A 12,059-nucleotide genomic window follows, 5' to 3' on the forward strand; every position below is an offset into this window, starting at 1 on the left:
AGATTGAACGAGGTATTGGGATACCGACGATCAGATCTCGGGCAAGTAACATACCGATTGACAAAGGGAATTGTATACGGGGTTGCTTGAATCCTCGACATCGTGGTTCATCCGATGAGATCATCAAGGAGCATGTGGGAGCCAACATGGGTATCCATATCCCGCTGTTGGTTATTGGCCGGAGAGCGATCTCGGTCATGTCTACATGTCTCCCGAACCCGTAGGGTCTACACACTTAAGGTTCGGTGACGCTAGGGTTGTAGGGATATGTATATGCAGTAACCCGAATGTTGTTCGGAGTCCCGGATGAGATCCCGGACATCACGAGGAGTTCCGGAATGGTCTGGAGGTAAAGAATTATATATAGGAAGTGCTATTTCGGGCATCGGGACAGGTTTCGGGGTCACCGGTATTGTACCGGGACCACCAGAACGGTCCCGGGGGTCCACCGGGTGGGGCCACCTGTCCCGGGGGGCCACATGGGCTGTAGGGGGCGCGCCTTGGCCTACATGGGCCAAGGGCACCAGCCCCAAGAGGCCCATGCGCCTAGGGTTTCAAGGAGGGAAGAGTCCTAGGAGGGGAAGGCACCTCCTAGGTGCCTTGGGGAGGAGGGATTCCTCTCCTTGGCCGCACCCCCCTAGGAGATTGGATCTCCTAGGGCCGGCGCCCCCCCCCCCCTTGGCCCTCCTATATATAGTGGGGGGAGATGGAGGACTTCTGACCTTGATCTTTGGTGCCTCCCTCTCCCTCTCCAACACCTCCTCCTCCTCCATAGTGCTTGGCGAAGCCCTGCCGGAGTACTGCAGCTCCATCACCACCACGCCGTCGTGCTGCTGCTGGAGCCATCTCCCTCAACCTCTCCTTTCCCCTTGTTGGATCAAGAAGGAGGAGACGTGGCTGTTCCGTACGTGTGTTGAACGCGGAGGTGCCGTCCGTTCGGTGCTAGGATCTTCGGTGATTCGAATCACATCGAGTACGACTCCCTCATCCCCGTTCTTTGAACGCTTCCGCTCGCGATCTACAAGGTACGTAGATGCATCTAATCACTCGTTGCTAGATGAACTCCTAGATGGATCTTGGTGAAACCGTGGGAAAATTTTTGTTTTCTGCAACGTTCCCCAACAAATAATCCATCTCACAAGACTTGGGAAACTAGGACAAAGGGGTGAGTGGAGTGTGAGTAAATGTGTGGGAAGCTTATGGCTAGGGTTTGCTAAGTAACCAAGTGTCATGCCAGGAAAAGAGGAGTTGCTGTCATTTGTGAGGATATTGCTGGAGTGAGGGTAGATGGCCATTCACAAGTTTCCAGAAGAAGGAGGGGTGTGAGGGTTTTGATGCAATGTTGTTAGAGTAGTGGTGGTGGTACCACTGCACTAAGGGAAGATCAGGTTTTTGAAACGGTTTAAAAGCAAAAAAGTAGACAATTAGTTTGAAGTAGCAAATTTTTTATGTTTGGATCATCAGTTTTTTTGGTTTGCAAACATTTTTCCAAGCAATTAGACACTTAGCACCAAAACAGAATTCCTTTGCAGTTCAGAAGGACTTGTGAATAGCGTTGATGATTTTGATGATAATCTTTGGGAGGTCAAAAACTAGCATGAAATAGCCAGGGAGCCAAGGGTTGACGACAGGAGAGTGAGGTGGGCGTCGCGAGAAAGCAGCCTAGCCACCTAGCCGATGCCGGTTCCATATTGTACCCCCCTATATCCAAAAATATTGTATCCGGGGTCAAATATTGTATCCGGGGTCAAATAGGAAATGACTTTTATTGTATCCGGGGTCAAATATTTCCTAAAAAAATGCTAGATACAAGTACTATTCATGTTATATTGTCGTCATAAATTTGTTTTCTTTTTTTCCCCTGAAGTCAACGAGAATTACTCCTTGGCCGAAATTTTTATATGAGTACAATACCTAGTCATATTTGGTTCAAAAATATATCCAATATTTTTTTGACTTTTTTTGAATTATTAAATTACTTTTGAATATAGGGGGGCGTAGCACCTGAGAGCTCCTATGCATTTTCGCATGTTTGGTTTATATACTAAGGTTGTCACTATTTGCCACACTTTTTTTTACTACGCATGCCTAAGGTTAGGTGATCAAAATTAAGATTTTGCAAAAAAAAGTGATCAAAACTGAGGCTACACTTTGTCACATTTGAGGTAGTCTTATCAGACTTTTTTGAGTCAATGATATGTGGGGTTTAATTTTCATGAAAAAAAAATCTTGCCACGAGCACACTGCAAACCAAACAAAGAGTTGAACCTTGTGACGAGGCAAAATGTGACAAATTTTGTCACGAACAATCCCATAAATTCGACATAACCCCTGCTTCCACGAGGAGGTCCATTGTGATCCTCTACGGACTACGGTGGGCTAGCGAAGGAGGCAATGCATGCCAGCCCGGACTGGGAACGCAGGCTACAACGGCTCCCCGTGGCGAGAGAATACGATACCTCACATACTACCACAACTGTCTACTTGTGCACTGAACTCTAATCATGCTGCATTATACTCCAATCATTCAGCATTATTATACTAGTGCTACTCCTCCAATCTTCAACAACACTACAGAGGAGCCCCCACACGAATCGTCAAATTGCCCAGCTAGCTAGCAGTACCAGTAAAGCCACGAGCTAATCAGCCAAAAAAGAGGCATCTTCCACAGTCACGCAATTTCCCAGCGCTCCCGAGGGCGCACGCGCAAATCTCTCTGGAAATCCCGCACGAGACAGGTGCCGCTCAATGCCCCCATAACTAAAAGCGCCAGGTTTCATACTAGTAGTAGACTGGGAGAGAAGAATCCAGCCGTGCTTTCGGCGTCCCCAGCTCACACGCACGCAGAGACAAGAACACTGCCGCTGCCGCTGCACCAACCGATCGCCATCGATCCCCTCCAGCCACCGGAAAGAAACAAAACAAAAGCTCCACAATCGCCGGCGCTTTGTGCCGCAAGCCTTGTCCTTGCTTTCCGGCCACAGCACCGGCCAGCAAGCAATCAAATCCCCATCGCCACCACCCTCCGGCCTGATCGATCAAACCTGCTCTGCTCCAAGAAAGAAACGGGAGGGGCGGCTCCAGGGGGGAGAGAAGGATCGCCATCTCGCCGCCGACGCATGATGCATTCCGCCGCGGCGCTGTGAGCTCCTCCGGGGAGGGGGGAGATGGCCTAGCCGCCGGATGGGAGCGGCTGGATCTCCATTGGGTTGCAGCTGCGGTCGCCGACAGAGGAAAATCAGGGTAAGAACAAGAAGGCTATCTCTCTTACTATTTGTTCTTGATTGATTGATGTTAGGTACCGGTCGTTGTGTGATTGTCTCTTTCCTGAGGCGTTGGCCTGCTGGTGATGTTCCTCGTGGCCTCCGCCGCTGCAGGATTGCCTTTCCCCTTTTTTTTTGCAGGTTTTTCGGGCTGACAATGATCAGCAGTACGGCCTTTACGAACTGCAACCATTTTCATCTTTTATTTATTTCCTTCGCTCCAAATTTTTTCTTCAACGATAAATTCAGTCTCATGGACGGAATTCGACGGTTTCGTGTTTCTTCCGGTAAGATTTGGAAGAGATCTCTGTTTTTCGAGGAGGGCTCATCAAAAGGACGCTATTTTTTTCTTCTCTCCCTGGCCTCTGATCACTAATGTAATGGAGTATTCGAGAGGAATCAATGTGGCCTCCTTGTAATTCTTGTGCGCTTTGCGGGTCATCTGGGAGCTGGAGAGTGCTTGGGGGCATCTTTTATTTGGGTGGTTGGGTTTTCTTGTCACTGCCCACCCTTCCTTTTCTCTATCATTCTTGTTTGATGCTCCATTCATTCCTGCCTCTGCAAGCAACCTCCCTTTCTTATTATTCATTACTATATTTTTTTGGTTCACTATAGTTTAGTAGCAGTAGGATTTTTGAGTCGCTGGTGATGTGAGCAGAAGCTTGTGATTTCCTGAACTTGTGGCGGAAAAAGCCTGCACATGGTATTGTTTTTTTTCTGCTTTCACTTTGGATAAATTTCCTCTCTGCTCTTCTTTCCTTGGCTGATGCTGCAGTTTATTCTCTACTGAGTTTGTGTTGCATACTCTGCAGTTTTGTGATTGGCACCTGCGGGGCAATTGCTTTTGGAGATTTGTGCAGTTCTGCTGTTTCCAATTCATCATTTACTATGTGCCGCTTTGTTCATCAACTCAACTCATATGTTCAGCTCAAAGCTGCTTTAATAATCAAGAAACAAATTCATCACTAGGAGGATTAGCCGCTGCTATTGCTACCTTGTGGCGTTGCTGATCTTGAGCTTAAAATAGGAGCAGATAGTAACCTTTTCCCCCGTTCGTTGGTTATTTCTGCATGCTAAGGATACTTAACAATCTGAGGGTATTTATATTGCAGGTAACTGGCTGGTGTTAGATTGTGGTTGGTTCTTGTTGCTGTCATCCTTCTCTGCCTGTGGGAGCACAGAACATCCTCTGCTGTTTAGTCTGTTGCCGTGATGGCAACGACATCACCGACCGATGTTAAGCGCAAGTACTCATGGTGGTGGGACAGTCATATCTGCCCAAAGAACTCCAAATGGCTTCAGGAGAATCTCGAAGGTAAAATATGTTAACTTGTTGAGCTGTTTGCGTGTCATTTCCTTGGATGACCGGTTCCTTTGGATTCTAAAAACTGAGCATGCCTCAGATGCTGATCTGGCATTAGAGTTGTAACCCCGATTCTGAAGTGAATAAGCAAACACACACAATAACTGAATTCGAAATTTCCCTGGAAGTTCCTCTGAAATCAATTTGAGCAGAAATGTAGATATTCGGAGGTGGTTCAAAGAATGCTCGCTGAAGACTGAAGTTCATTGGGTTATCCACATGAGCCTTATTTGTGATTTAAGCTCGTCACATTCCAAATTGGAAATTCAGAAAAGATATGAGATGGCAATTTGTTATTTAAATATGAATTATGAAGCTTACAATTAAAATAATAATTTTATAGTCTGAATTTGGAAACCTGAAAATCTAAGCAATGTATAGAGGATTTGACCAGGTACTGCTTTTAGCATTTGTGTTATTTATTTTTCAGGGGAGTATAGAAGCACTGCTCTGATTTGTAGGAACTGTGCCTTGATCTAGTGTGTTTATTGTCATTGCTGTTATGTGGTCCCAAGGATGTAAATCTGAGAAAAAGGTTTCAATGATGAATTGCAAATTTCTTGTGGAAAAACTTGCATTGTAATGGTAGTGTGTGAAAGTCATTAGAGTACTGTCGAAGCACATGGGCAACTTCAATGCTGCAAATAGCAAGTTAGCGATAACATGTTCTTCTGCAGGCACCCACGTCTTGGTTTAGTTGGCCACTGTAATGAATAACCAAATGTATGATATCATTTATTTCATGTTCGTTAATTAAGGTTAGACTGAACATTTACTGGATTAATTTACCAGACCAGTACACACCATAGTGGAATATATGAGCTTAATCAGCAGAATAGCTGTGCAGTACATTGATGTACTATTCACAGTACATTGATGTACTATTCACAGTACATCGATGTACTATTCGTTTATTATTAGGTTTGGTAGATAGTTAGCTGAAAGTTCAGATTATTAAAGCTACTACTCTAAAATCTTGTTGTTATTGCTTAACAAGTTTCAAAAGTGAGCAATCAGTCCTGGTTCGTGACTCAGTCATGGTCATGTTAATCTGACAGAGTCATGTTTAAACTCTGCAAGATCTGTCCATCATGATCTGTTGATTTACGCACATTTATTTGTTGTACATTTAATTCAACAAAATCAAGACCAACATGTTTCTTGATTCATGTTAAGACTCTGCGAGCTCTGTCAGTCATGAATTATAAAGTTTATGCCTGAGTCATTTTTAAGACTAAAATGTGTGTACCAACAGATCATGATTGACAGAACTTGCAGAGTCTTAACATGACCATGACTCTGTCAGATAATGAAGTCTATATATGATAGCTAGCTGAATTTTTGGTTGTACAGATTAAAAAGGTTGTGTTGTATTTCCACATGTACACACATAATTGCTCTTAACTTAAGAATGCATCTTTTTTGAATTTTCAATAATAAAGAGAGCATTAGTGATTGGGAGCCAAAAATCTTCTGTATTCTTTTAGGCCCTAGTAGACATGTGATGTAATATGATAATCATATGGATTATCTTTAATTAGGGGAATACCATAGATTCTCCACTGACTCCATTCCATGATTAAGATGCCACTTCATAAGCAGCCAAGGGAATGCTAATCTACGCTGCATGTTTTAAAAGATAACTATCTAATGATGAAAGTGTAAATGAATGAATATTGTGAACAGTGAAGGGTCCGGGTTATCGTTCTCCTTGTATTTGTATGATGCTTCAGTTTTTTTCAGAAGTTCGTTGAAGTTTGTACAGGGCTCATATCTCTTAATTCGTGATTACACAGACATGGATAGCAAAATTAAGCTGATGATCAAAATCATTGAAGAAGATGCGGAGTCTTTTGCAAAAAAGGCGGAAATGTACTACCGAAGGCGACCTGAGTTAATGGCCTTGCTTGAGGAGTTGTACCGTGCATACCGAGCTCTAGCTGAAAGATATGATCATGCAGCCGGGGACCTCCGACAGGCCCATAAAAAAATAGCAGAAGCATTCCCTGATCAGGTTCTTATGGACCCAGATGATGATCTGCCAGCTGAATCTGCAACAACTGAAACTGACCAGGACAATGCAGAAATGGCTCGATATTTCCTGTCTTTCATGAATTCTGGTGATCCAAAAATGCATGGCAAAGGTAAGAGTTTTTAGGGCAAAATTGCAAAACACCATGCGCACACGCACACATGAGAATAAAGTGTGACAAGCAAAAAAATTTCTTGCAGATGACCAAGACTACGAGAAGCTGCAGAATGAACTAGCAAGCCTGACACAGGAAAACCAAGACCTGAAGAAGAGGATCACATCAGTGCTAGAACAGAGCAACTGTGCAGAGTCCGAGGTTCTTTGTCTCAAGGAGGCTCTTGCGCAGCAAGAGGCAGAGAAGGAAACTGCAGTTCTGCAATGCCAACAATCCTCTGCTAGATTACAGAACCTCCGATCTGAGATATTGCATACCCAGGAACAGTTCAACAGACTGAAAGAGGAGATGCAAACTGGGTTGCTGCCTTCAAGCACAGCGGACGAGGAGCGTTTCCATGTGCTCGAAAGAGATAACCAGGACTTGCAGTTGGAAGTAGAGAGGCTGAAACATTTGCTGAAACAGAAGCATGATGAGCTAAATGAGAAGCAAGATGAGCTGGAAAAACTCAACATCTCCACAGAAGAGGAGCATCTCAAGTGCATGCAAGCAGAAATGGTGAGCCTCTCTTTGGAGAAGAAGCTGTTAATAGCACATGACAAACTGCGGCTTTTGGCTCTTGAGAAGCAGAGAGAAGAAAGCAAAGTGAAGGACATTGAAACAAGCAAGATTGTGCTTCAGAAAGAACTGGGCAGTATTCTAGAAGAGAGCAAAAGGCTGGCTCTTGAGAAGCAGAGAGAAGAAAGCAAAGTGAAGGACATGGAAACAAGCAAGATTGTGCTTCAGAAAGAATTGGACAGTATTCTAGAAGAGAACAAGAATCTGACTAGCCAATATCACTCTTCTTCAGCTGTGATAATTCGTCTGCAGGATGAGATCATTTCCATGAAGAATGCGCAACAAAAACTTGAAGAAGAGATTTGTAAACATGTGGATGAGAAGAAGACACTTCAATACGAGCTTTCACACCTGAAGGAGGATAGGAGTGAACTGGAGAGGAAACACTTCTCGATCAAGGAGCAGATACAGTCGGTGAACGTAAATGTAGAATCACTTCAAACTCTTGCACATGAGTTAAGGGATGGCAATGTTGAGCTGAAAGACATCATCAAGAACCATGAGAGAACAGAGGCTCTTCATGCCGAAAACCTGAGGCAGTTGGAGAGGATGTCTGAGAAGAATGCACATTTGGAGAAGTCCTTGGCAGCTTCAACTACTGAGCTAGAAGGGTTAAGAGAAAAGAAGGCGGTGTTGGAAGAATCATGCAAGGAACTCAATTCCAAGATATGCAGTCATCTGTCTGAGCGAGCTGCGCTTGTTGCGCAGCTTGAGGCAATTTCTCAGACCATGGAGGTGCTGCTCGAGAAGAACACCGTTTTGGAGAATTCCTTATCTGATGCCAATGCTGAACTGGAGGACTTGAGGAGGAAGTTGAAAGAGCTGGAAAAATCTTCAGAGTCAGTCAACAGTCAGAATTCAGTTCTTCAATCTGAGAAGACAACTCTTGTTTTTCAGGTATGCTATGTGAATGACCTTATTTTTTTACCAGTTGTCATAAAAAATTAGGTTTGATTGTCCGTCTTTAGTATGTACTTACCTTAATTATTCTTCCAGGTTGATAGCATCAGCAATACTCTCGTGAGTTTACAAGCAGAATACACAGAGCTAGAAAGACGACACTCAGCTCTACAACAGGAGAAAGACTCGGTGCTTGATGAAGTGATCAAGCTACAAGAGCAGATAAGGCTCGAGAGGAAAGAACACCAAGATCTTGCACTCTCAGCAAGCAAGACTCAGTTTGACCTACAGAACAAAATTGACCTATTGCTAGAGGAAGGCAGGAATAGAGAGGAGCAGCTTCAAGAGGAGGAGATGAAGATTGTCAAAGCTCAGACAGAGATCTTCATCTTAAAAGAGTGTTTGGGCGACATGGCTTCAGCAAATTCAGACTACTTGGCAAAACTGCAAAAGAAGGAAGAAGCATGCAAGGTTCATGAGGAGAAATTGGACTGCTTGTCACAGGATAATCAGAAGCTAACTGAAGGGATCGGTTCATTACGGAGTGTCTTACACTTGGATGAGAAGTATGAGTCCTTAGACCAAATGAAGCTTGACATCATTTTGCAGCTCATCTTGCATGAGGTCAACTGCTTAAGGAGTACAATATCTGATGCCCAGGATGCGAGACAGAAAGAGCTTGTTGAGAAGTCTCTTGTTGTCACACTTCTGGAGCACTTTGGGCAGGAGGTAGCCGACCTGCGGTCGGAGCGCAACACCCTCAAGCAAGATCAGCAAGCAAAGAGCGAGGAGTTGCTCCAGCTGCAGGCAGAAAGGCAGGAGCTTGCGGAGATCAGCGATGAGTTCTGGGAAGAGATGGAGTCTCGTAACCAGAGAGTTGATGACTTGAGAGCCGAGGCAAAGTTCTTGGTTGGACAGTTGTCAGAACTTCAAGATTCTCGGAGGTCACTGCAGAGTGAGATTATAAAGCTGATTCAACAAAACTCTTTGCTGGCAAATGAGCTACATGACTCCAGGGAGAAAGAGATGATCTTTGAAGATGATTTCAGCGTTCTCATGAGCGAAGCCGTCAGCAAAGATATCCTTCTTGTGATATTTAGAAGCCTTCATGAAGACAGGTCCCTGGAGTTGAAGTCTTTGCATGATGATTTTGTGTGCCTACAAGCTGTAGGAAGCGAGCTTTGCAAGGACATCAGGATGATGAACAAGAAGCTTGGTGATTTTGAATTCCTGGACAACCACCTCGGCAAAGATACAACCATGAGCATTTGTGACCGGTCTAGTGAAGAAAATAATCACAAAGAAGTTGACGGCGCTGGCCTTCAAGAATCAAATGAAATGCTACTGGAGGAGATACTCAAGTTACATGGAAATGTGGAAATGCTTATGAGCAAGGAGAAGGCTTCTGTCGACATCAGATCCTGCAATGAAGAGATCACAAAATTGGTATCCCACATGCACATGGCCATCATGAATGCAGCTCTGTTCAAGGAGAAGATCATTGAGCTCATCGTAACATGTGAGAGCTATGAGATAAGTGCCATGGTGCAGAAGGAGGTGCTCAAGGAAGATATCACCCGAAGGAATTCGTATGTGGACGAGCTGAAAGACAAACTAAATGCTGTAGAGATTGAGAACAGAAGACTGAAGGTCGATCTGAATGGTGACGTCACGATGTTAGGATCATTGCAGAGCGAAGTCAGTGCCCTGGAGAAACAAACCGTGTCCCTTGCTAATGATTTCTTGCAATCAAATAAACTCAAAGTGGAGGTAAACATTCCCTTTCCCATGTATTTTTTGGCGATTACAAACAAGACACTTGCATGCACGCGTGCACACACAAAAATTCAGCAGTCGGTTCCAACTATTTAGTATTTTAAAAAGCCATCTATTTAGTAATATAGGATTATTTCGTCTTCTAACAATTTATTTAGTAGTGCCTTAGTACAAACAATTAAATATTTTGTCCTTAATCTTCTGTTGAAAAGAGATATTAAGGTCCTTACTTCTTACAATTACTCTGTTATTGGAGGATCTAACTACTAATGATAAGCATGGGAAATCTCGTAAGCTTTCCCTCAAAACGATATAGTATTTCCCTAAGACTAAAACTGGCATTGTGTACATTTCATGAAGTTATCCTTTTCATCCCAGGACTCATTTTACATTTTTCTTCTTTTTCTTAGGAAAATGCATCATCTCCTCAGCCTCTGGAAACCATAGCGGGATCCAGTGATCAGAATGCAAATGAAACAGTAAAAGAAATGGAGCTGCAAAAATTGCGTGGAACAATCAAAAGGCTCCAGAATGTGGTCGCGGATGCGGGTGTCCTTCTCGAGCAAGAGAGGCTTGGTTTCAATGCCAATCTGCAAGAAGCGAGGAAGCAGATCGAGGCGCTGAAGCTCAAGGAGATCTTGGATGATGACTTGGTTGAAATGAACTACGAGCAAATGTTGAAAGACATACAGCTTGATCTCATCCAACCTTCTTCAGGCCGTCGAACCGAGGCCCTTGGCCAGCAAAAGAAAATAGCAGCACAAGCAGATCACAAGGTTCATGACCTTGCTGGACCAAGCAATAGCCATGCGCGCGATGATTTGGGACCACCGCAGAGTGAGTCATTTGACAGTGGCAGCAGCAGACAGTCTCCTGCTGAGCTAGTGGCGGTGAAAGAGCTGAGCATTGTGAACCAAGAGCTACCAAGGTCCATCACCACGGAGCCACACCAGGAGTGGAAGAACAAGGTCATTCAAAGGCTATCTTCTGACGGGAAGAGGCTCAGCACCCTCCAGTCCAGCATTCAAGAACTCAAAACGAACACCGAGGCATCGGAAGAGCTCGAGCTCGAGAACGTCAGATACCAAATAAGGGAAGCTGAGAGCACCATCATCGAGCTGATTGACACCAACAGTAAACTTGCCAAGAAGGCCGAAGAGTTCACGTCGGCCGACGGCCTTGATGGGGACAACATTGACCTGAGGAGCAGGCACCAGCGCAAGATCCTGGAGCGTGCAAGGAAGATGTCAGAGAAGATTGGGAGGCTGGAGGTGGAAATGCAGAAGGTCCAGCAGGCTCTGGTGAAGTATGAAGAGGAGCAGACGAGCGCCGCGACATCGAAAACCGTGGTTCAGCGGTCGAAGGTGCAGCTGGTGGACTATCTCTACGGTCGAAGGCGGGAAAGTCGGAAGCCGCGATGCTCGCCTTGCGGTTGCATGAGAGCGAAAACCATCGATGACTAACTCTGCCTTCGTTCGCGCCGCTCCTTTTTTGAAGGCGAAATGTGGAAGGCTGGTTTTCAGTTTCAGATGGAGCGACTCATTAGTTCATGTTTTCTAGGTAAATACAGGGAAAAAAAGTGGTATGTAAGGATTGTAAATGGTAGCTATTGACTGTAAGCGTCTGCTATAAACTTACTGCCGGGCTTGTAAAATTATGGCTAACATTTGTTGCGTGTAGCTGCGCACCGTCCGTGCATCGTCCAGACCGAATATTGCAGTGGAAATTGTTTGTAAACAAGAGAGGGCATAGAAATAAGCAGCCGGAGAGCATTTTCGTGTGGTATTCTGTACATTCTCAACAGGTGATCATTCGTCAATTTGACTGTCACAAGATTGCCGACTGGATTACGGTTCTGAATCTGATGAACATCGTCTTTTGAAACATCTTGTATACTGGTCACAGAGAGGTCAGGGGAAGTATCTAGTGCACCGTTGTCAAATCAAAATTCAAAACATCATCAATCTATGCTGTCACAGTTATTCTTTGTTT

At 44.5% G+C, this 12,059-nt stretch overlaps 1 protein-coding gene across 1 annotated transcript; it reads left to right on the forward strand.

The window, feature by feature from the left end:
* The first annotated feature begins 2,776 nt into the window (after positions 1 to 2,776).
* LOC123104936 (protein NETWORKED 1B) lies at positions 2,777 to 11,852 on the forward strand. The gene is made up of 6 exons (XM_044526883.1): positions 2,777 to 3,243; positions 4,376 to 4,578; positions 6,423 to 6,770; positions 6,859 to 8,288; positions 8,388 to 10,061; positions 10,478 to 11,852. The coding sequence occupies exons 2-6, from the start codon at positions 4,476 to 4,478 to the stop codon at positions 11,528 to 11,530; spliced, it is 4,608 nt and encodes a 1,535-aa protein (XP_044382818.1). The 5' UTR covers positions 2,777 to 3,243; positions 4,376 to 4,475; the 3' UTR covers positions 11,531 to 11,852.
* Positions 11,853 to 12,059: the final 207 nt, after the last annotated feature.

This window comes from Triticum aestivum, chromosome 5A (assembly GCF_018294505.1).
Source record: "Triticum aestivum cultivar Chinese Spring chromosome 5A, IWGSC CS RefSeq v2.1, whole genome shotgun sequence".
NCBI classification, from domain to species: domain Eukaryota; kingdom Viridiplantae; phylum Streptophyta; class Magnoliopsida; order Poales; family Poaceae; genus Triticum; species Triticum aestivum.

Bases quoted from the DNA above. Each gene is read 5' to 3' on its own strand.
- LOC123104936 (XM_044526883.1), top strand. From the start codon at position 4,476: ATGGCAACGACATCACCGACCGATGTTAAGCGCAAGTACTCATGGTGG. The intron at 6,771-6,858 runs GTAAGAGTTTTT...AATTTCTTGCAG, and splicing joins TCCAAAAATGCATGGCAAAG to ATGACCAAGACTACGAGAAG. The intron at 10,062-10,477 runs GTAAACATTCCC...TCTTTTTCTTAG, and splicing joins CAAATAAACTCAAAGTGGAG to GAAAATGCATCATCTCCTCA.